The sequence below is a fragment of the Rhinolophus hipposideros genome (genome assembly GCF_964194185.1).
Source record: "Rhinolophus hipposideros genome assembly, chromosome: 23".
In the NCBI taxonomy this organism is placed as follows: domain Eukaryota; kingdom Metazoa; phylum Chordata; class Mammalia; order Chiroptera; family Rhinolophidae; genus Rhinolophus; species Rhinolophus hipposideros.
The window spans coordinates 42,913,153-42,937,684 of NC_138069.1; the positions used below are offsets into that span (position 1 = coordinate 42,913,153).

The following is a 24,532-nucleotide window of genomic DNA, read 5'->3' on the forward strand; positions in this document are numbered from 1 at the left end:
ATGAACATATGAAGTGACAAAGGGCTTCACTCAGTGCATTAGCTGACGGTTACTTCCCGTCTCGGGTTTCGATGGAGGGGAAGGACACCTCCAGGGCAGAAAGCCCGGGCTGACCTCACTTCTGCCCAGGAGCACAAGTGGGAGAGGCAACCATGTGGTTGGAGCCTACCTTCCGGTTGGTCAGAAGGTGTACAAGCCCTTCACCAGAACAGATGTGATGAGGACAGGGAGCAGGGTGACCGGATGGGCTGTCTACCCTCAGGTACCCTGCGGCGGACACCAAGACCCAGAAGGAAGCAAAGTGGGCAAGTCTATTCCTCGAGCCAAGTGTCCTTAGCAAGCCTGGCGTTCTGATACTTCCTCTCTGAGGAGCTGATGGTTAAGCAAGCCCCATGCTTTCCCCCTTATAATACAAAACGTCTGAGCATTTAAGTTTAAGGATGCAGCCTAGTCGGTGTCCTTTCACTGTCTTGCTTTCTGCCTCCCTCCCCCGCGCTTTATCAAGCATGTGGCTCCAGCCATGCTGCAGTATTTAGTCTCCACGTAAGGTATTCCAGGGCGATTTTTTCCTCATTCTGGGCGTGGAATCTTAAGGGTTCACTTTTAAGAGTTTTGACAACGGGGACCACCACCCCTAAAATGTAGATATGCCCACAACCTACAACGTTAAGATGAATTCGAAGCCCAGCGCCCCACCCCGAACCCAGCTTCGGACTCTTCCCACCGCAGAGTTGTTTTCTGTGTGTTGTTGGACGTCCTGTTATGTGTGTTCTTTTGGGTCTGGCCTCCTTTGCATGACACAATGTTACAAGACATCTGGTGTGTTTCTTCTTACTGTGGAGTGGGAATGGATGAACTTTCCGGACAAATCCACGGTTTGCTTCCCCACTTTGTGATGATGGACATGGGGTTATGAGTGAGGCTGCTGGAAACACTCTTGCACAGGTTGTTCCCGACACATTTTAATTTCTCTTGGGTGAACATCCAGGTAAAGAGCAGCTGGGCTACAGAGTAAATCCCTGTATGATCAACTTGACAAGAAACATGTTCTGCCAAGTGCCACAGCCGTTTACTCTCAGCAACAGAGTGAGCGTTCTGGTTGCCCACCCTCACCACGTGTGGCGATGCCAATCTTTGATGGTTTTAGTTATTCTAGTGGGTGAGAAATGGGTCTCCTCCTCTTCTGATTGACCAACTCCTCACCCGGCAGGAATACTCAGATACCGTCTTTTCCATGTGGCTTCCCTTCGTGTGCCCTGTAGGACTGGATGGCCTCAGTGTGGACTTTGAATTTTCTGGTGAACGATGCCTTTTTCTGGGAGAACCACACGTTCCCTGGAGACGGGGGAGGGGGGGACATGCCAATATGTCTCTGTCCCTTGTGCCTAGCAATGCATCTGACCCATAGCAAGAGCTCCCCCCCACCAAAGTCAGATGAATGTCTGAGGAGTAGAGATGGCGTCTGAAGCTGGTTTCTCGTTTTGAAACCTTGGCATTTCTGATTCTTTTAAAATGTGAATTTCAAGAGACATTGAGGTTAAACTGCATAAAAGTGTTATCAATATATTGACTGACGCTGTCTGATACCATCACCCAGTCCTCAACTTTCTTACCAGGAAACATTGGGCAGCAGGATGAAAATGTGCTGTTTAGATGGACAAAGTGACACTCGAGCAGCACTGGCCGACACACACAAAATGCTGCCTAGACTGGCTCTCCTGTGCGAGCATTGGAACAAAACGGGCGTTCGTAATGACATTTCTCCTGGGCACGCACACTGGGAAGTGGTGTGGGGGCTGCAGGGGAACGGCCACTTCTGCCTCACGCTCAGGGTGATCATTAGCGTCCTCGAGGTCACCTGGGGCCACGGTGTCCGGCTCACCGTGTCCTCTGTACCCAGAGCATCAGTCTACATTGCCCCCACGGGACTCCAGGACCCCTCTCAACTATTACCCAATCCAAGAAGATTCTGGAAAGATGAATCCTTGCCCCGCGCCTGAGTCAGGGCCCTGCACACAGTTTCAGTCCAATTATTGATTTCACTTTCCATAGCGTCAGTTACCCACAGTCAACTGGGGTCTGAAAATATTACATGGAAAATTCCAGAGCTAAACAATTCATAAGTTTAAATTGCATGCCGTTCTGCTTAGCATGGGGAAATCCTGTTGGTGGAGGGAGGCCCTTTTTCACAGGCTGACACCGAGGAGCTCAGGAAGTGATAACCGCCCCGCCGCCACCCGCCCACTTCTCTTACACTCGTCACCACCAAGCAGCCTGCACCACTCACCTCTTAATTCTGTCTGGTGTCTATTTCTAGCCCCTCTCACTTGGAAGGCAGTTCCACAGGGGGTGTTTTGTCTTCTTTTGCTCACTGACGTGTCCCCCGGTTCTGGAACACTGTGAAGAGCTCCACAGAGATCTGGTGAATGAAGGAATGATTATCAAGTAAAACAGCTTCCTTTTTATTAGTCTCAAAGTCGGGTACAATGATAATAGCGACCACGCCTTGTGTGCTCTAAGTGTCCGTGTTTTACAGACGGGAAGACTGGGCTCATGAAGACCCTGCCCCAGGTGACCCAGGTCACGCAGCCGGGGTGGGACGTCCGGAGCTCACCCTGCAGGCCCCTCCGCAGGGACCCGACCCGTGCAGCCAGCCCCTCCTGTGGGATTATGTCAGCTCAAAGCAAAGAAACCTGCACAGCCTAAGTAAGGAAAAATAGCTTCCTGTTGGGCATTTTGAAATAGTGAACATATTTTGTGAACCCCCTTACGTCCCCCCCATGACACTTCTTCGACTCCCTGAAGGGAATGGTCTGGCCCGGTTAGAACCTCCTAATGGAAAAGGAACGTCTATGGGCCCAGGAAACAGAGATTAATATGCAGGCAAGTCTTCATTCAGAGAAGTGCAAGGAAATGCTGTACAGAACAGTCACGATCAGCTGGCGCCAGCGGGAGGGACAACGGCTGGGGTTTGACAGCATCTCACGCAGGATTTTAGCTCCTGAGGATCCACAGGCTGGAAGACAGCCATGCAAAGGTTGTGCCTCTGGGGGACAGAGAGGGTCACAGAGAGTGTTCACTTAAGCCGCAAAATAACCTGTATCATAGTATCATAGTATAGTATCACAGTATACAAAAAATATCAGAGAGGGTTAGTGATTTTCCCAAGGCCACACAGCTAGGAGGTGGCCCATCCTCTTCACATCTGTGTGTATGTATGCATTCACATACACATACGTACGCATACACATGTACACACACAAGTGGGAGCATACTTATTTTTGCACTTAATGGTTTAAGGGGGAGATTGTGCCCATATGTGTAACTCCATCTCATGCTTAGGTTCCAATGTGGGGACTGAGTTACACTAGGTAAGGAGAGCCTCATCTCTGGGCTTTGTGGGGGGCCAGGTGCTACTGAGGTGGAAAGAGGGGCTCTGGGAGAGGCAGACGAGGCTCCCCTTGCTGGGGTCCCCGTGAGGCTGCGTGGCCCCTCCCCACAACAAAGATGCCCCTGGAGGACTTCTGGGGGTTTGTGTCTGGCTTCTGGGGCAGCAAGTCCCCAATTTTCTGACCCTTAGTGTTCTCGCAAAGGTGTTCCCTAAGACAGAGGGAAGCACGGGCCTCTCACTGCAGACTGGGCCGCCCGCTGGGCAGGATTCTCGCTTCGGGGCACCTGGGCTCTCTGGATGCCCCCCTCCCCACCAAGTCAGCAGGCCAACAATGCCACTGCTGGGGGATGATTCCCACAGAAACACAAACTCAGACATATGAGTTTTTTATTAAAATATTTGTGTCTGGATGAAATCCACCCTCGAATGTAGTGGTTTGCTTAATGACCATGGAATAGTGTCCAATCCGAGGGGAACAGCACGTTTTAAGAGCGCAGAGCCCCAGATTAACAGCTTGGAATTTTTGCCCCTGCGGGCTGCTAACTGACTCACGTCATTAGGGAAAGGGTTTGGCGACCCCACGGTACTTGTACAGGCAAAGCTATGGAAACGGTCAAATCACCTTAAAACAGGGTCTGGGGAATGACTCACTGCAGGAAACCAGCCTGTATAATCGGAAGGTTCGCACGGGCCTCCCAGGTGCCCAAATGAAGTGTGACAATGGTTCCACCTTATGACAAAGCCAAACCTCGACAGCCTACCTGTGAATGTCACAGAAATTGGCAACAACCACGTCGAATTTTGGTTTCTTGGGCAGTATGGTAAAGCCTTGTCACCATCCTCAAAATCACTGCCCGCTGTGCCGTTTCCTTGGCGCTGGGGGATGGGTCACACGCCTCAGTCTGAGCCAGGGAAGCAGGACCTTGGCAGAATCACCAGAACCATGTGATGGAGGCTGTGGGGGCCAGGGCCGCCTTCCCACCCTGCCAGCTCCACGCAAACCGTTCTCCCCGGGGTGAAGCGCTTGGTTCCTCTTTCCCACTAGTGGACAGCCCTCCCGGTCAGGGTCAGGATGAGGCCCGTGGAGGAGGGGCACAGGCAGGGCTCATTCACCTGAGTCAACCCCGAATATTCTGGTTGGGGGCAGGGCCCCTGCCCGGCTGGGGCCATTTAAAAACAGTGCTTGGGGGCAGACGGGTGGCTCCGTTGGTTACAGCATGAGCTCTAGGCAACGGGGCTGCTGGTTTGATTCCCACATGGACCAGTGAGCTGCGCCCTCTGCAACTAGAATGAAGTCAATGAGCTGCAGCTGAGCTCCCAGTTGGCCAGATGGCTTGTTGGTTGGAGCACGGGCTCTGAACCACAAGGTTGCCGGTTCAACTCCCGCAAGGGATGGTGGGCTGTGCCCCCTGCAACTAGCAAAGGCAACTGGACATGGAGCTGAGCTGCGCCCTCCACAACTAAGACTGAAAGGACAACAACTTGACTTGGAGGGAGCTGATGAGTCCTGGGAAAAACACACGACTGTTCCCCAATAAAAAGTCCTGTAATACACACTGTTCCCCAATAAGTCCTGTTCCCCTTCCCCAATAAAATCTTTAAAAACAAAAAGAAGCAGTGCATGATTTTTGGGGGTATACAATATACTTACTAGTTCATGATTGTAGTGTTTTTGCCCTGGAAGTGCCTCATTTGTGGAGAAGCACGTGAGGCTTACATCCGTGACACACTGTGACCCGGGCCTCACCCGGCTGGCAAGTATCTTTTGTAATGTGGGACGTCTGTCTGTTCTCGCTGGAAACCAGGCTGTGCTGATTTCCCCTGAGTCCTGGAGGCAGAGCGCCCTCCTGGGGCTTTGCTGCTGGTGGGTGCTGGGGGAGGGTGCTGGGGGCGGGTGCTGGGGGCAGGTGAAGGCTCCAGGAGGGATGGGGGGCCGAGGGGGCTGAGGGGCTCCTCCAGGTGCAAGAGGTGTGCTCTCTCGTTGCACACAGGTAAACAATCTCAGGCTAAGTTAAGCCCCAGGAACTCAAGGAGAGGATGCCGGGAGCTCGCTGAATGGACACAGAACTGGGAGACTGGCCGTGAGGAGGGCTGCTCTGGAAGCTGGCGATGCCACAGGGGAAACCTGCAGGCTCCAGCTCCTTCTCCTCCTGCTGGGTCCACATTCCAAGCTGGGGCACCACCCCCTCGGCCGGTCACCTGGGCGGTCGTCTCATCCCCCCCTTCCCGAGGGTTGGGCTGTGAAGGACAGGACCCAGACCCCCGTTCCTTTCTGAAGAAACTTGAATTCATGGCGATGCAGGTGCCACCAGCCCCGGCGGCCCCACTGGAACTGCTGCAGACACCACTTTAACAATTTGCGGGCTGGGCTTGGCACAGGCTCCGCCAGGAAGGCCTGGCATCCAGCTGGTGGCTCCCCAACCCAGAGGACACAGCTCGGGCCCCTCTGCTCTCCACTCACTGGGGGCAGCTGGGGCCCCCACCTAAGTCCTTTTTTGCTTTTTTTTGTGTGTGGGGGTATCCGTCATCCAACAAGAAGACTGTTTTTCTTTGTGATAAATGGTTGCATTTCAAGTTCTCCCATTAACTTTTTTTTTAAATTAGTTTCAGGTGCACAAGACAAAGTAATACTTAGACGTTTATCATTTATATCCCTCACACTGTGGACCCCCCTCCCCCATCCCATTAACTTTTTAATAATAATAGTCATAACAACGCTAGCAATAAAGATGAGGCCGAGGTGACTCACATTTTCTCTGCATTAACACAGTGGAGAATGAGGCGGGGAATAGTCTGAGCCCAGGTCATCTCGTGGTGGGGCCGAAGGACGCAGGCTGAGCTGCCCACAGATCTGAGCAAAGCTCGGTGACGGCGGGCAGCCTGGGGAAGGAGGGCGCGCTGGCTGGTCTGGGCCCGTTGGCAGCCCCCACTGCCAGGTCTGCACCCCGTCTCTGCCTGTGGGGACAGAGCCCCAGAGAATAGTTTCCAGGCTCTTGACCTCACGTGGAAAGGTGCTGGCTCGGGTAGTAGATGGCTGTCAGCTGTGACTAGTTGGCCATCAGCCTTGACTAGTTAGCCATTAGTGACTGATATAACTGCTGTGGCTGAGCTAGCAGGCGTGGGTTGCCATTAGCAAGTGAGGTGGGTTGGCAGAGAAGCGGACAGTGGGTGGCTGACTGTGTGGCTCCTGCTTCCTGTGTCTCCAACCCAGCCGCCAGCGAGACTATAGTGGTCTGACTCCTCATCTATGGCTCCGTGGGTGTTCCTTTCTGGCCTCACCATGTCCTGCGTCCTTGTGCGGGAAGCGGGAGCTGAGGCCCGCAGGACACACCCCTTGCCGGCTGTGCACCGGGCAGACGGCGTCACCTCTCCGGCATGTCTCGTGCAAAGCGGGACCCTGGCCGACTGGCCTCAGTGTCTGCGACTCACAGGTGCCAAGGGCACAGGACACTGGCACTGGGCGTGGGTTCAATGACCGTCAGCCGCCTCCACACACAGCTGCAGTTTCCGAGACACTGGGGATGGTGGAACGTGCAGACATAGACTTCATGTGTGGGCACAATGGCGGGGAGGGAAAAGGGAAGTGTTACCTCCGGCAACTCCGGAAGAGATGCTTTCAGAGCAAAAAGGCGAAGTGGGAACCACAGGCCCTTGTCCTCCCTGCAGAAGTGCTGCTGCCTCTTCCCACGTGTCCTGTGTCCTCCGTGGCTGCACATGGAGTCACTTGGGGGGAGCTTTGGTCTGGGTGTGGCCTGGGCACCCAGACTCATAAACACCCCATGATTCTACAACACACCATGGCTGAGAACCACACTCTGAGGCTGGTGGGACCCTCCTGGTGGACCTGGCACTGCAGCCCCACCGCCCCTGTCCCACACGCCCGTCCCACATGCCCTGTCCCACACGCTCTGTCACGCCCCTTCATTAGAGGAAGGGGGGGGGCAGTCTCTCTCCGGCCGGCATTCCCCCACCATGGCTAAGAGCTGCGAGCAGCAGCACTCCTTCGGGCACCCGTGAAGTCTGTGCGAGGGCATGGCCAGGGCAGGTGGGGCGGAGGTGAGAATGGCTGCTGTCCACGCAGGCTCCATGCCGCCTGCCTCAGGCCACAAGGCTGTGGCCGGGGCTCCCCTGGGCTGTGCCTGTCCCTAGGAGGCTGTCATTCCTCTGGCCTCAACCCCGAGGTCCGTGCACACCTGCATTTCACCAGGAGTGGGGTCTGGAGGGCACTGGGTGCAGGTTCGTTTCTAACCCTGGGATCCATGAGTCGTTTCATCAGAACTTGATGAAGAAAATCACAAGCACATAAGGAACAAAATGACGTTTTTATTAAAAATCATACTCATAGCACCTGTCTTCCTACATGTTGTTTTTGTTTCTGTGTTTGTTTTTTTAATGAGTTCCGCCTTTCTCCACAATTCCAGAAAATGCTGTTGGGAAACTTCAGGACTGACCCAAGCTCTCAGTCCACCAGGAGGTGACACTGAGAGGACATGAGGCGTATCTCTGCAGTTCATGGATTTCGACATTGTTCCCACATGTGGGACTGGCTCCATGCGACAGGGAGGCTGACTCAGAGCCACAGCTGGACACGCGGACCGAGGAGGGACACACTATGAGCCAAGGACTCGGAGAAACTGGAAAGCGTGCTGGGAACCACGTCAAATGCCACGCGCCGTCCAGGCATGAGCAGGCCCGAGCACAGCACCGGCCTCCTGCGTGTGGGGCTCTGGGTGGAGGGCCAGCCCCTCGTTGCCCCTCACGGTGTCCCTCGCTACATGTGATTGAGTGCTCCTTAAAAGCATGGCGCGAGAAGCTGAGGGGAAGGCCGGGCTGGGGCCGGGCTCAGTGAGGACAGATTCGTTCAGAGGCAGGAAGCCCAGGAGGCCAAGTTGATGTGCTCAATGCCCGAGGGGCACAGGGACGGCCCACAGCCCGCCCCCCTGCTACGCTGTGTGGAAGCCTGTGCCCAGGTGCCCCGTGGAGAGGGGGACCTGCAGAGCCCCTGCCGCTCCGGCACAGGGCAGGGCCCCCAGCTGCTTCCCTGCGTAATCCTCACCCAGCAAAGGCGGCGCATCTGTCAGGGAAATATTCAATGACCCCCTGGAGGCTCCCGTGTGGGGACTCAACTCCTACTTGTCCTGAGGCCCCTGACATCACCACAGAAGAAGGGGACACTTCATCTGGCCTTGGTTAGAGGAATGGTGCTTGCCCTGCTTTTAGAGCTGAGATTAACATCCAATATCCATTTTCCTAGTGTGTGGTTTTTGCTTTCCTCCCTAAAGACGAGAGGTTAGGAACTGACGCTTCCCAAGCCCATATTTCTCTGGGAGGCTGAGCTCTCAGTGGAGTCACCCAGCTCTGGTCCTTTGGTGCAGGTGTCCTCAGGGGCCGGAGCCCCGAGTGACAGTGGAACGGTCCATCAGCCGTCACAGGGCCAGCGCAGCCGCGGACAGACAATGCCATACAAAACAAGTTTACTAAAAGCAGAGAAAATACAGGAACTATAACGAGCCTGAAAAAAAGGGTCACGTTGTCACAGAACCCAAAAGCAAAAAACACACCTCAATCCGAATCGTCCTCATCCTAAAATGTTTCCACACGTCCACCCACTATTTAAAGCGAAGTCCACGTGGCTTAGACAGCAGAGGGCGCAGAGGCCGTGTGCCATGTTCTCCGCAGGAAACAGGCTGCAGCTGGACGGCTCCTGGCCCCTTCGCTGTCGCTGTGCTCCAAGGGGGGGCCTGTCCATGGAACCGCAGGGAGTGATTCTCAGCAGAAGTGCCTTTGGGCAGAGCATCCAGGATTTTTGGTTTAGAATATTTCCCCCTCCACTCAGAAAAAGAAGAAGGGAAAAAAGGAAGGAAAAGAGGGATAGGGAGGAGAGCGAGAGAAACTTTCCACACTTTCTATGTTTGGAAAAGGGGCTTTTCACCCAACACAAAACTCTCCTTGGTCTCCTGGAGCCACACCCAGCACCTCTGAAAGCAGAGGGTTGACGCCCCCACCCCCACCCCATGGTGGAGGAGTAGAGACCCCACTGGCCAGCTGCTGGGCCCAGCCCTTCCCTACCCTCACAGCACTGGCTGGGCCCCTGGAAAGACAGACCCTTGATCCCCTGTGTCTTGGGCGAGGGTGGGGGGGTGTCGACAGAATGGCCGTGCGTCTTTCATGTGCCATACTCCTGCGGGTGACGTGGGGACATGGGGCCTCCCAGGCCCCGGGCACACACAGCCTGGCACCAGCAGCACTCCTGTGACACCCAGACCTGGCTCTGGTGTGGGGGGTGGGCTACCTGCCGCTCAGCCACTTCACCTGTTGCGAAAATAATGTGATGGCTGGACATACAGCTGTGGTTTGGACTCTCCAAAGTCCAGTTCATGCTATTTTCATTGGCTAAAAAACGAAAACAAAACTGTAACAAAGGAAAAAAATATGTCCAGAAAACCCGTTCAGGCTAGAAGCTGGCCTGGGGTCGGGGCGGGGAAGGGACAGCAGCCGCCTCGGTGGTCGGGAAGCAGTGGGCAGCAGCGGGTGTTGGGAGCCCTGTGGAGGCTGTGCTCAGAGCAGGGCTGTGCCCGCCTGCATGGCGGGGACCGGGTGAGAGGCCACTGCGCACCTCGTTCTCCCAGAGCCCGTTTGCTTTATGTGGAGACACTGTCGCTTTTCATCTTTCCCATGTACAAAGCTAAACGATTAATAAAAGGCACCTGGAGACAGCAGAGACTCATTCATTTCATGTGACATATTTTAAAAAAAGATAAAAAGATTTAAAAAATACTCTGGTTAACAATGCACACCTCTTACAGAATAAGCAATTCGGAAAACGCCGTCTTCCCTCTGCGTCAGCGGGTTGGCCGTGTGCTGTGTGTTCATGGGAAGGAGCTAGTTTGCTAAGCAAGGGCTGTCCAGGGGCTTCCACTGAGGTGGTTTCCTGCTCCCCCACTACCAGGTTTAAAGAAAGAAAAGAAGAAGTAAGCCCCGAATATTTCACCAGCGGATGACACACAATGCAACCTCTGAGCCATCACGGTCAGAGGACAGCGCCTGAGGACCTCCTGCCCTGCTGGCTGCTGGGAACCGGGAACCGTAAAGCTGATTCCACCTAAAAACTGCTGGGTGAGGACATTCCAGAGATGGCTGCAGCTGGGTCAGGAAGCCCTTAGCCCAGGTCAGACATTCCCTCTCCACACCCCGGGAGGGGCTGTGTGGCCGGAGCTGTCACAGGTGAGACGCTGGTCCTCTGGAGGCCCAGGAGGTAGAGTGAGGCGGAGGCTAGAGGCAGGCAGAGGTCTCGCTGGCCGCGGCGCCCGCCCTTCCTCCCCCCCAGCCTCCTAGATGGGCGCTAGGATGGAGAAGCCCAGCCTGGGACATCTGAGGTCTTCCGAGTTCAGGGGTGCCAAGCCACTATACCAGTGAAATACACCTTCTCGTAAAAAGAAAAGCAAAGCAAAGAAACCTGCTTCCTGCAGTGATGTTACAAAAAACCATTAAAAAAACCTCCCTAATTGAAACCTAGTGTCCACAAGTAGGTAAAACCATCCCCTATCAGAATCCTTTTGAAACAAAAACTTGAGCTCAGTTATCGGAGTTGATTGTCTTAACAGAAGTGGACTCCCGAGGTCCAAGGTGGCCCTGGCAGGGGCGGGTCACACGAAGGACGAGAAGCCGGTGAGCGCAGTCCGGGCGCCAGGGCCCGCGGGCGTGAACACGGCACTCTGCGTGGTGACCACTGTGTGCAGCGGCGGGCCCTCGCCCCCGGCCACTGCCTCGTACCTGTGCGGGGCCCGGCGCTTCCACGAGTTGTAGTAAGTGGGGTCGCTCAGGTAGTGGTTGACGAAGGAGTGCTGGGGGGGCGTGTCCTCAGACTCGGAGTCCGTGCCCTGCAGGAGAGAGAGGTGTGAGCAGGACACAGGGGCACGGGCACCAGGGAGGGAGTACATGGGGAGGGCAGCTCCAGGGAGAATGGTCCTGGGGGACACAGGGCGGCAGGGGCACCAGGGAAGGTTGGGGCCACGCTGCAGGCTACAGACCAAAGGGAACCCATCCTGAGCTGGCGTGGAGGTGATGAGGGGTGTGTCCCCTACGGGACAGGGATTTCCACGTGACTCCCATCCATGCAGGCCACTATGGGAGGTCACTAGGAAATGGGGCCCTAAATGACCCGCGATGTCCACCTTTCTGTCTTCCCCTCTTCCCTGGGCACTGAAAGTGCCTGCCTGCACCACAGGGCAGAGAACAGCTGGAGGGCTGACTGGGCAGTCCCCTGATGTGCGAAGACCAGTCTCTCAGGGATTCCCCCCCCCCTTTCTTCTTATGAAATAAATCTGCAGCTTCATTAAGAACATTTGGTCCACAGTTTCTGGTCATTTTTATAAAGCAAAACTCTGCTTCTTGTATTTTACGGTTTAGGTGACCCAGAAGTCACTGGAAGGACTGCTGAAGGTGAGTGGGGGCTGAAGTGTTTCCCAGGAGGATGGAGAGCTCTCTGCCTGTGACCCTCACCCTCGGGCCCTGCCACCTGGTAGGTACAGAGCCCGCCGAGCCGCTAGGAGGCTGTGATGCCACCAGACCCTGGAAACATAGTGGGCTCTTCCCTGCCCCAGGGGACCTGGCAGATAGTCCAAGAATGGGTCTGTAGACACAGCAGAGGCCACACAGCGTGAAAGTTCAAGGAGGGAACAGGAGCCTGTGGCTCCGTCCGTCTCCGTCCCTCTCACTCCAGCTGCCCGGCCGGCAGGCCTGGCCTCCTCTCTGGGCTCCAGTGCCTGAGCGGGGTCAGCCACACCTGACCTTTTCTCCCTTCCCAGAGGGTATCAGGAGAAATAGAAAGGAGTGAGAGACCCCCAGGTGCTGTCCAGAATCACCAGGGAAGTTTCACAAGAGCCCGGATTCCTGGGCGTAGCTCCTGCCCTCCTGATTCAGTGGGCCTGGTGTGGGGCCCGGGAATGTGCATTTCTCATCAGCCGGCAGGCTGGGGTGGGGGCGGGAAGAGGGGAAGGCTGCCTGCTTGTCATTTCTTTACACGGAGTCTGCAGAGAGCACAGTGAGTGACGTGCCTGCCTCCACTCTCCCTCAGTTGATGGTCAGAGTGACCCACGCACACCCCTGCCCACACAGGAAGCTCTGATCCGTGGACTGACAGTGTCCCCCTGACGGCCAGCATTTCGTCCTGTAATCCCTCAAATAGAAGGTGGGGCCCGGGTCTCCTGGGATTCTTCCCACGCAGACTGAAAATTTGACCCTAACTGGACTATTTACCTGTAGATAACGTTAAGTCACAGATTTGGGGCTTTTCAGCGTATTAAGGGTAAACAAACAGTCAGCAGCTGCACATGTCTGTGGTTGCTCTGCTTGTCACCGAGTCAGAGCTCCCCTGACGCAGGGCTGCGGAATTACCCCCAAGGTGCAGAGAACATCCACTCCTCCATAATCGGGTGACGACGAGGACGGCACTACAGGCGACCAGGCTTCTTTTCAGCGGTCACTACTGCACAACAGGCCTCAATGTGTGACTGCACAGTGACCTTAAGAGTGGGTGTTAATTGTTGCTATTTTATGGATGAAACAAGAGGAAGAGAAGGACCTGCAAGCTGCCCAGGTCTCGTGGGCGGTGGGAGCCCACATCTGAGCCCTGCAGTGCCATGCTCCTGCTGCCTCAGCAGACGTGGCCCCCCCACTCCAGGCGCCCCCTCCATCAGCCAAACGGGTTGACAACCCCAAACCCACGACACTCTGAAACCAAAAGCTGCCGTTCCTGCTCGTTGGGTGGCGAAGCCTGACCTGATGGGAGCCCGTTTTGTGTGAAGTTGGGTTTTGCTGCAGAAATATTGGAATCCACTGAATTCTTCGGTACATGGCCTTAAGGGTGTCAGATGAGAGGTTAGGCACCTGGCTTTGGGGCTGTAGGATTTACTATCATCTGTTTTCCAGCCGCCTGGAGGGGGCTTACAAGGCTGCGTTAAGCTGCACAGGGAGAAGGGAAGTGATGCCATCCAGGGAAGCAGGAGGGGTCTGTTCTCAGTCCTCGCGCGGGTTTGTCACTTCTTCAGACACCGATTTGGGTTCTAAGCTTCTGAAGCTTAGGGGAAAGAGCTCAAACATGCCGACTGCACCCTTTTCTTACGAGAAGTTCACAGAACACCAGGATTGGACGACAGCAATCACAGCCAGGTTTCACAGCGGGTCAAGCTCAGACGCTCTGAGGTCTCATAGAAGGTTCAAGCCTTGCGCCCTCTCAGGCCGCGTCATCCGGGGCTCTGAGCCTCTGCAGTCACCCTCCCCCCCGCCAAGGACGCTCATGAGGAAAATGTCAGGATAACAATTGGCCCAATCCTCTCACTTTGTGTCTGAAAGCACCAAGACCCACAGAAGCAAGTGGCCTTCTCAGGGTCATACTTGCTCGGGGCAGAGTGGGGGCGAGAGCCAGCACTGGTATCACAGCCAACAGCAGCAGAAATAAGCCTTTCAGTAACACTCTGGGGACACCTGCATCAGCTTTATAAAATGTTAGTGCAACACTTTATGTGGGTGGGTTTCATACCAAGTCTCCCTGAGTGGCAGACAAATCACCAAAAGCACAGTCACTTGTGCTAGTGGTCCCGTTTCAGTGGTGACCCTTCGGGCACTTCTCTCCCCCTCTCTGCCCTCGCTCAGCCCTCCCTGCAGCTGTCCATGCTGGAGAGAAGCCAGGTTCCTGATGGCCGGGTGGGGCTGAGGGGCAGGCTGGAGAGACCTCTAGTTCCCCCAGGAGCCAGCGTTTCTAACAGCATGCCAGCCCTGCTTTGAGAACCCAGGCACCAAAGGTCCCACCCACATGCTGCGTGACTAATAAAATATAGTTTCATCTGAGACGGATCAGTAGCTATGACCATATGTATTTTCTCAGCCAAAGATCTCAAAGGCCCATAGCATGAACAGAGGAGTCTGTGACAGGTGGGCACGGAGAAGAGGTCCTGGCAGGAGACAGGCAAGAGTCGTTCAGGAAGAGACCCCTCTCCACCTTTCCCATGGGCTGAACGAAAGCCCTGGCTAGTCAATGGGTGGGCGTACGACATAAGCTGGACCAATTGAAATGTGCCCTGGGCTTTTCTCTCAATGCCTGGAAGAGCGGAGCTCTTTACGTGGGGACAAAGCTGGTGGCTGTGAGCCTTGAGTGGCCAGGGCTCATGGATACACCCATGTGGTTCCAAAAGCCACTCTGGGAGAAGCAAACCACTGTGCAGAAGGAGAGAGAGGAGACTGCGAGTGGGCGCAGGAGGAGTGAGAGCTGCCAGGGCCACGTGACACGGAAGCCAGCCTCCTGGGTCCTGCTCAGACCCTGCCACTGGCTCCACGAGCAAGTGCTGGATTAAAATGCCATTCTTCCTCCTGCTGCCCGTTCTGTTTATTGTTTACATGACATTATTATTTTTTAATGGGGATCTATTTCAGTGAGTTAGAATTATTGACAAAAAAGAAATGCCGCAGGATTTTTAAAAGTTTCCCGTGTGATATGAAGTAGAGATGTGTGTGGTTTCCTAGGAAACCGGAGAAGGCCAGCGTGTGATTGGATGTGGTGGCCGACTGACTGTGGGAGCTTCTAAAGGCGCACAGATGCCTGGCGAGCAGCTAATAGAGATAATCTCAACACTTTTGGTATTACACTGGCAAGATGAAAGACTCGAATATTATTAGGGAATTAATTAGGTACGAGGGGCTGGTCTAAGTGTGTTGGAGCAGCAGAGATTTTGAGAACTGTTTCTGTGGTTTTCAAAAACAGTTTTTGAAATGCAATTTGAACAGCAGTTCTGATATAATTCATAAGCCGCCGGGTGATAAAATGGTGGCAAACCTTCTTAGTTCTAGCTGGAGACACAGAAACAGCTGCAGTCTGTGTCACGTGACGCTGATGGCCTAATTCAGAGCAGCTCTGATCAGGCAGGTTCTTGTGCACCTGTGAACTGATTCTCAGAATATTCGCTTTAGCAGTATTTCTGAAAATGGTTAAAAAAGACACCGCGGAGAAAAAGGACAACATCACTCTTTTCTTAGTAAAATATCAGCTTCACGGAAGGGCTTTGAGTCTGTGCTTCCCCCAGCTCCAGAGAGGGGGGGACGGGGGAACCCTGCCCCTCCTGACCGCGTCACCCTCCTCACTCCTGCGTCCACACTGGGTCACACCGTTGACTGAGCCGGGCTCAGAACGTACTTACTCTTCATCCCTAACCTCTCCCTGTACAATGTATTTAAACCTAGAAGCTGTTGTCTGAGGGGAGGATAAATATCTTAGACCTAAATCCAGCTCTAAGTCACCCCTTTGAAATGAGTGCTTCAGCTCCTGGGGCTCTTCTGCAGTGGGCTACCCCCAGGTCTGCTTTCCCTGGACCCCTGCTTACCTGTAACTTGACTGTTTCTGTAATTGGGGGGTGAAGGGATCAGGCCAGAAGTCAATGTTATGTTAGGAAAGCCAATGTCAGAACCCAGCCCAAGGCCCCCACTGAATATCAGTACCATCAACTCTGAGTACAAAGGAAACCTCCAGAAAGGCCGTGTGAGGAGCGCAGGAGATCCCCTTCCCAGCGGAATAATGACTCAACTGGGGACAATTATTTTATAAACAACCATGTAAAGTCTCTGGAAATGGTTGCAAAAACATACAGCAAATGGAGAATTCTTTTTTCCAGAAAATCAAAATTTCACTAAGAACAGCAAGAGTTTGAGGCACTTAACCTATGACCTGCTCCCCTGCCCCCAGCTCCGTGTGACCAAAGCACCACTCTGAGAGGTGGCCAGGAAGACGGGCTCCCTGTCCTCCCAGCTCCTTCTCTAGGAACTTGGTTTGACCTGGGGGAGGAAGCTGCCAGCATCTCTCATACAAGTGCTGCCCTCAGCTCCACGTTGCAGAACTCCAGTCCGGGCACGTGGGACCAAGAGAAGTGGGCACCCTTCCGTCACTTGGTCTTTACTCATAGGCTGGATGGTGTACACCAGGTGTGGCAGACCGAGAATCCTGAGCCCCGGTTGCCCTCAGCCCAGCTCGCTTGTAGGGGGGACAATCCACGTGGGCAGGGCAAGCCCCGAAGACCAGGGACTCCCATCTCAAACCAGTACCCCCCGCACAGCAGGTATGTCATCATGGGAGAAGAGGGCTGCTGTCCCCACCGCAGCTTTGGTGCTGTGACTGAGAGGTCCTGCACAGGGCAGGCATGGTGCCCCAGAACAGACAGCTCCCCAGCTCTGCTGAAGAGGACGTTTGCAACCGAGCACGCCCTTGTTATTGAGAACAGTGTAGACCTTCTGGGAAACGTAAGAGGCAGCTGGTAGTTCTATGATTGTAATAAATGAAGCAATAAACCCGTCAGAAGTTTAACGGAGAGAACCAGGGAGAGGGCCGCTAAGGAGAGCCCTCTTGGGGTCAGAGCAAAATTTAAAGATTGACAGCATCCTGCCACAGTCAAAGGACTGGACTTCCACGGGACTAACTGTGGAGTAATTTATACCCTGGGGTCCTGTCAAAAATCATAGAGCTGGCAAGTAGTGGAGGTTAACAGCTGAGTGTGATGTCAATAGTGGTAGACCACCCAGAATCTTAACGGGGAGGTGAGAAAAAGGGGCTGGGTCTGGCAGTGGTCATCCCTGGTGGTCAGGAGACCGCATGCGTGTCCCAGGCTGCACCGCCGAGGGGCGAGGGCAGAGGGCACATTGAGTCTTCCCGGAACACATAAATAAGCAAATAAGCCAGCAACAACAATCCTGGGAGCAAGGAGGCTATCAGTATTCAGAGTTGTTACAATGTATTATTTAAAATGGCCTGTTCTCAAAACAACAGAAAAATGTGACCCATACACAGGGAAAGAAAGAGGCGGCCTCTGAGGAGGCCCAAATGTTAGCAAAGACTTTGAAAGCAGCTATAATAATATGTTCAAAGAACTAAAGGAAACCATGTTTAAAGAATTAAAGGAAAGTATGATGATGATATCGCACCAAGCCGAGAATATCAATAAAGAGACAGAAATGATTTTAAAATAACCAAATGAGAAGTTCTGGATTGCAAAGTACAATAACTGAAATGAAAAATTCACTGGAGGGACTCAGCAGTAATCGGAGCGGGCAGAAGACAGAATCAATGCACTTGAAGATAGACTGATGGAGATTATGCAATCTGAAAAACCAAGAAAAAAAGAATAATAATAAAAAAAGACACAGCACCAGATAAATGTGAGACAGTCCCGAGTGCATTAACATATGTGTAATGAGAGAACCGGGATGAGAAGAGAAAGAAAGAAGCAGAAAAAAATATTGGAAGTAATGATGACTTAAGGAACTCCCCAAACTTGATAAAATAATCTATACACCCAACAAGCTTAATAAGCTACAAATAAGAGAAATGGAACAAGAATCATAGCCAGACACACTATCATCAACATTTTGAAAGAACAAAGACAAGACCCTCTTGAAACAAGCAAAAGAAAGAAGAAAAAAGAGAGGACAAAAGACAATTGAAAGTGATGAAAGAAAAGTGTCAACCAAGAAGCTTATTTTTTTTTCCCACCAAGGCCAAGAATCTTATACTCTGCAAAACTACTTTGAAAAATAAAGGCAAATAAAGATATTCTGAGATAAACAAAAATTGAAAAATTCATTGGTAGCAGACCTGCTTGATAAGAAGTACTAAAGGAAGATTGTCAGGTTGAAAGCAAGTGACACCAGACAGTAATTCAAATCCACATGAAAAAACAAAATGTACCAACAAAGGTAATTACATAGGTAATTATAAAAGATGGTATAATTGCATATTTCTTCTTTCTTCACTTATCTGATTTAAAAAGCAACTGCATAAAACAACAAGTATATAATTGTATTGTTAGGCCTATAACAAATAGAAACGTAACATATTTAACAATAAGAGCACAGAGGGGGCAGTAGGAAGGAAATGATACCCAACAGTAACTTGAATCCACAGGAAGAAATGAAGAGGACCAGAAATAGTAAATAAGTAGGGTAAAATGAAAAACTCTAAATATATACTTGTTCTCCTTCTCTCAACTTCTTTAAAAGACATACAATTCTGAACAGTGATAAGTATAAAAATGAATTGTATAGACATGTATAGACATGTTTAATAATAGCACAAAAGGGGAGGAGAGAATAGAGCAGTATAGGATTGAAGTTTCTACATGTCACTGAAATTTAGTATAAATCTAAAGTAACAAAATATTGAAAGAAATACAGTAAAAACAAAAACAAGGGGATCAAAACGGTATACTACAAAATATCCACAAAAAAAGAAGACAGTAATGGAAAAAAAAAAGAATAAAGATATGAGACATACAGAAGGCAAATATCAAATGGCAGATGTAAATTCTATTATATCTTAGCTGTAATTACATTAAATGTGAAGAGATTAAACACTGTAGTCAACAGGTAGAGATTGGCGGAATGAATAAAATAACACGATCCAAGTAGAAACTGCCTACAAGAGACACATTTTAGATTCAAAGATTCAAATAGGTTGAAAGTAAAAGGATAGAAGTGTTACCCCATGTAAACAGTAACCAAAAGAGAATTGGAGTGGCTATACTAACAGCAGACAAAATAGACTTTAAAATAAAAATTGTTACTGGAGACAAAGAGAGGCGTGCTATACTGATAAAAGAGTCAATCCATCAAGACAATATAACAATTACAAATATATATGCGCCTAAAAATAGAGCCCCAGAACACACGAAATCGAAGCTGACAGAAATGAAGAGAGAAATAGATAACAACAGAAGCTGGAGAGAGAAATACATGAACAGATGGCAGAAGATCAGAAATATAGAAGACTTTACACTATAAATCAACTACACCTAACAGACACATAGAGAACACGCCACATAACACCATCAGAATAACACATTCTTTTCAAATGGATTTGGAACATTTTTCCAGCATAGACCATATGCTGGGCCATAAAACGAAACTCGGTAAATTGAAAAGGATTTAAAATACACAAAGTATGTTCTCTGACCACATGGAATAAAATTAAAAATCAATTACAGAAGAAAATTTGGAAAATTGACAAGTATGAAGAAATTAAAACACACTCCTAAATAACCAATATGTCAAATGGTTTAATTGTGTGGCATTTTGAATTACATCTCAATCCAGTTGTTTAAAAAATGTGGTTCAAAGTAAACATTTCCATCGGAGCTGGCACTTCTAGGAGGATGAGTCACCCAGGTCCCTCTGTTGGGATCCCAGGCATATTTAGTGCCAAATTCATAAGGTTCAGAGTCAAGACCTAGCAAAGATTACAGAGCAAAGAACTCTGGAAAAAAGACGAGTCTTGTTTGTCTACCTGAGAACCCAGGCACTTACCCTGAACTCCATGGGGCCTTGGCAGGAGGCAGCTCTCAGAAAGCCTGGCTTTCTCATTCGTTATATAAATCCTTGCAGGATTTTGTGTGGATTCCATGTCCCTCTTCCCTCCTCCCTTCTTGCTTCTCTGCCCGTCACCCCTCTCTCCCTCCTCCATCTCTGTGCGTGTGTTTGTATTTAGGTGTACATGGATGTGCGAACATGTGCCTCTGTATACGAGGCCTGATAATTAAGTTCGCGAACTTGTTGCAATGATGTTGCTAACCTTTTTCAATATCAGAGGGATTATTCATCATGAATTCGTAACAACTGGACAAACAGTTAACCAAGTTTACTATTTGGAAGTGCTGAAAAGGCTGCATGTAAAAGTTAGATCATTTGAACTTTTGGTCAACAATTCATGGCTCTTATATTAGAACAATGCACCAGCTCACAGGGCACTGTCTGTGAGGGAGTTTTTAGCCAGTAAACAAATCACTGTATTGGAACACGCTCCCTAGTCTCCTGATCTGGCCCCCAATGACCTCTTTCTTGACCCAAAGACAAAGGAAATATTGAAAGGAAGACAATTTGATGACATTCAGGATGTTAAGGGTAATATGACAACAGCTCTGACGGCCATTCCAGAAAAAGAGTTCCAAAATTGCTTTTAAGGGTGGACTAGGTGCTGGAGTCGGTGCATAGCTTCCCAAGGGGAGGACTTCAAAGGTGACAGTAGTGACATTCAGCAAAGAGGGATGGAGCACTTTTTTTAGGATGAGTTCGTGAACTTAATTGTCTGACCTTGTATGCCTGTCAGTCAGTGCCAATGTCCATTTAATAATCCTCCGCAACAATCAGCTGAATTTGAATCTCACAACACTCCACGTGTGAGAGAAGAAACTGACCAGTTGCTTCCCATTAAACTGTTTTGAGAATGCTTTTTCAAATAAATAGTTCAGAATTCATGAATCCAATTCTGGCTGCACTGGGCATGGCCACCGACCCCTGGTGGGGGCTGGAGGAGGAGGTGACGGAGGGGGCGGGTGTCAGCTGGGCTCTGGAGACCCACGTAAGGCTGGAGGACCCCAGCCTTGGTCTTTCGTCAGAACAACAGGGAGACTCGCCCTGCCTCGGGCTGGTATGAGCATCCTGAGCGTATGCCTGGCACATAGTAGGTGCTCAGTTAGTGCTCAACACACACTGAAATGTTAATTTCAGCCTGCCAATGCACGTGTGCTGAGACGGTCATCCTGGCGCCGCTATGTTCTAAGGGCAGCAGGCGCGTGAGAATGCGCGTAACTGCCGGCACAGAGAGCATCTGCTGCAGGGCCGTGACTGTCCTTCCTCTGGGCTGCATTTGGTGCGAGCTACTAGAACAAGGCTGCTGTTTCTTTACCACAAAACGGCGGGTCAGTTTTTGCGGGATTTCACTTGACAGCCCCTCGATTTCAGACAAATGTACCTTCTGGAACATCTGCAGTGCTGCTCCTGGTTTTCACCAGGCCTGGGGCTACGGCCCAGAGGGGGACCCGCGGCCTTTGTAAACAGAACCCAGAAGCACAGCGGAGCAGGTGTCACACTGGCCTCACCTGCTGTCCCGCCTCCCTGGGAGTTCTTATACAAACCACAATTTACAAAAAGCCATTTTATTGAGCCTCAGGGCTCAATAAGCCTGAATTCAGGTCAAAATGAAGGTGAGACTTTTTTTAGATTAAATATTGATTTAGAGAATTAATGCCAAGAGGTGGGGTACGCCTACATGTCCAGCAAATGGCTTGGTGACTTCCTCCCCTCCCAAGGCTCAGCACATCTGAAATGCAAAAGTTTAGGTCTGACCCCAGGGAACCACCTCTCTAGTTGTTGTTTCAGCCGGTTTTGTTCATGAATGTAAGATTCTGAGACAGTCTGCTTATGGGGAAAGGCACTTCCTGGGTGGGGGTGCTGATCCCCTTCTCGCGGCCCCCACGGGAGCTGCTCAGCTCTGTAACTTGATGCCTAGACACAAAGGCAGCCTGAGGTACGCAGGCCCGTGGGTACCAGGCGGGGGTCACAGTGGAAGCTGATACCCCCTTGGGGCGACACCTCCCTGGTTGTAACTGCTCAGTGCGGCCAGGCCACATCTGAAGGGGCAGCTCACCAGACCCTGTTACCCAGAGCTGCTGTGACAAAAATTCCTCTTTTCAACACCAGAAGGCTGGTGGGAGGGAAAGCAGATGTGGGGGAACAGGGAGGGGCTCCCAGTTTCTATCAGTCTTGCAGGCTCAGGCCCTTTGCCTTTCCACCTGGGGTCCAGAGGCCACGGAGTTCTGTGGTCACCTCCAGAACACATTAGGTTTATTTCTAGAGCAAATGGAATGAGAGTGGTCTTCAGATGAGAAGTGAAGGTTACTGAGAGCTGGCCCAGGACCAGTGACCTCCAGGCACACGGAAGCGTTTAGTAGCAAATGCACGCCTTGCAGGGCGCACGCTCAGCATCTAGCTCGCTCTGCAGCTGCCCCTCCCAAAGGGCCACCTCGGTGTCCCCCTCTCGCCTGGGACAGGACGTAGGAAGTGACTTGCTGACAGGTGGAAGCAGTCCCAGAGTGCCCGCTCTGCTCTAAGCTGACAGACCGAAGGGCCTGCGGGTCTGAGCTCGGTGCTTCTCATACCCGGAGCCAGGTGTCATTGTGAGACTCAAATGAGAGCAGTACAAAGGTGACATTGAGGTGGTGGCTGTTAAGCTCCAAGGTGGCAAAGCCTCTGCTCTTGCGAAAGCGGGGGCTCACTACAGAAGCGGGAACGGCCGCAGGCACTGACCTCGGATTCCGTTGCGTCCGCCGACTTGTCCTGCAGGCTCATGCTCTCGGTCAGCACGGCGCCGTTGTACTTGCTGCAGATGTCCTCATCTGAGTAGTGCAGCCCACCAGGGCTGGGCCGGGGCGGGGACCTGGGCCGGGACGATGACCGGCTCAGGGCCGCCTGGGCCAAAGATACGTGCCCCGGGCCTCCTGACCCGCCCTCCCGCCTTTGTCAGGACTGAGTGAGAGAAAACCACAGCCTCTGACAGCATTTTGGCAACCGATGCCCCAAATCACCAGCCTGCCGCAGGTTAATGCCACACCACTTCTCTAAGGCGAGCGCTCAGGGGACCGGGGCCCGTGCGGGGCTGGCAGGTCTCCCAGGTCACTCCCCTCCCTGCACAGCTGCAGTCTGCCCTCTGGGTATCTCTAGGGATCTCTCACCACCGGCCCTTCCTGCCCTCCTAGACTCAACGCCATCCTGTTGGGGTTTGGGGGGGACCAGGGGGCGAGGGGACACGTCTGTGGCCAGCACCCAGGTCCCGGGACAGACGTGGCACGGGGGCTTGTAGCTGCTGTGTCCCTACCTGGTCCCATTCTTCTTTGAGAAGGTGTTCTTGACATGGAGGTGGCGGCTGTTAAGCTCCAAAGCGGCAAAGCCTCCGTTGTCCAGGGTCACAGACTCCTCCATGTTGGAGATGCTTTTACCTAAAGTCAGGCCAGGAAAACGAGCACAGACGTCTTAGCAAAGTGCCTGCCGCAGCTTCCGAGCCAGCGTGGCTCAAGACAGGTGTCCGCTGAGTCCTGCCGAAGGTAAAACCCAGGGCCGGCCAGACAGTGGGAGTCGAGCTGTCCAGAAAAGCTGCTATATGTTAATTATATGTTAATTTCAATGCTGGAGCAACATGACAATATTAGCATTCCTGTGTTTATTTTGACTGTCAACAAAATACCAGTATTCTTCTCTGTCTTTGATTAAAGAGTACTCAGATGAACACTTTTTTTAAATCGGGGAAATTAAATGTTTAATAAATTTCAAAACAACTCCTCAGACTCGTGTAACAAAACAGTAAATTTATGAGGGGTGACAGACAAAGGGCGTAGGATTTCTTTTTTGGGGTGATGTTCTCAAACTGAGAGGTGATGGTGACACAACTCTGTCCATGTACTGAAAGCCGCTTTCCAAAAAGTAACGTTATAAATACCTATGAAATCACAAGCTAAAATGTACCAGCAGAGCAAACGAATAATAGTAACGTTATAAGAAGCTGAAGGACATAACATTTTCGATGTCTTCCTACATCCTCGGCATGACAGCCAGGTCCTCGCGGCTGTCCCTATGCTTCGGCTGGTCTGCCCTCTGCCACCATATCCTCCTGGCTTCCTTACCCCCTTCCTTCAGTTCACAGCTCAAAGGTCAGGAGACCGGAGGGAACTTTCCGGGCCTCCCAAAGGTCAGCCCCACCCCTGTAGCCTCCTCACTCCCAGAGCCTTCACCTGCGTGGTTTCGCATGCGCCTCACACTTGCTGGACTGTTCATGCATTTACATTTGCTTCTCATCGTTGGCCTCTGTCTCCCCCACTAGACCACAAGCTCTGTGAGCAAAACAAGAGCTCCCGGACTTTATCCGTTCGGCTCCCGCGGTGGCGGCCTCCAGGTCAGTGTCTGAGCACATGCTCGGGCTCCATGCTGCTTGCTCAGTTCATCCCCATTTCTAAGCCCCAAGGGTCCCCTCTGCAGGGTCCTTGCACCCCTCAACATGCCTTAATGCTCTATTTGTGTGCAACCAAAAAAGCCAACCGAACAGAGCGGCAACCAGCAACCGGCAACCGAAAGATGAAGTTGCTGGTGAGGGGGGATCTGGGTTGATGGGGGGTGAATGGCTGAAAACCATGATCAGAGAGGAGCCGAGAGGCTGGGCGTGTGGGGAGGGCACGCAGGAGGGTGTGGACGCGGCGGCGGCAGCAACGCTTCAGGCGCGGATGTGTTCTACGCAGGGAGGCAGACATTCTGGCAGGCAGACAAGTATTTTTTCCCTAGGCT

At 52.0% G+C, this 24,532-nt stretch overlaps 1 protein-coding gene across 1 annotated transcript in view; it reads right to left on the reverse strand.

Moving 5' to 3' along the window:
* Window positions 1-10,103: 10,103 nt before the first annotated feature.
* Window positions 10,104-24,532, reverse strand: part of SDK1 (sidekick cell adhesion molecule 1) — a gene marked incomplete at its 5' end in the record, with an annotated part of 671,475 nt that continues 657,046 nt past the window's right edge. The window contains 3 exons of the mRNA XM_081035288.1: window positions 10,104-11,271; window positions 22,508-22,637; window positions 23,076-23,196. Of these exons, the coding sequence (XP_080891414.1) occupies window positions 11,038-11,271; window positions 22,508-22,637; window positions 23,076-23,196 (485 nt within the window). The 3' untranslated portion in view covers window positions 10,104-11,037. The remainder of the gene's footprint in view (window positions 11,272-22,507; window positions 22,638-23,075; window positions 23,197-24,532) is intronic.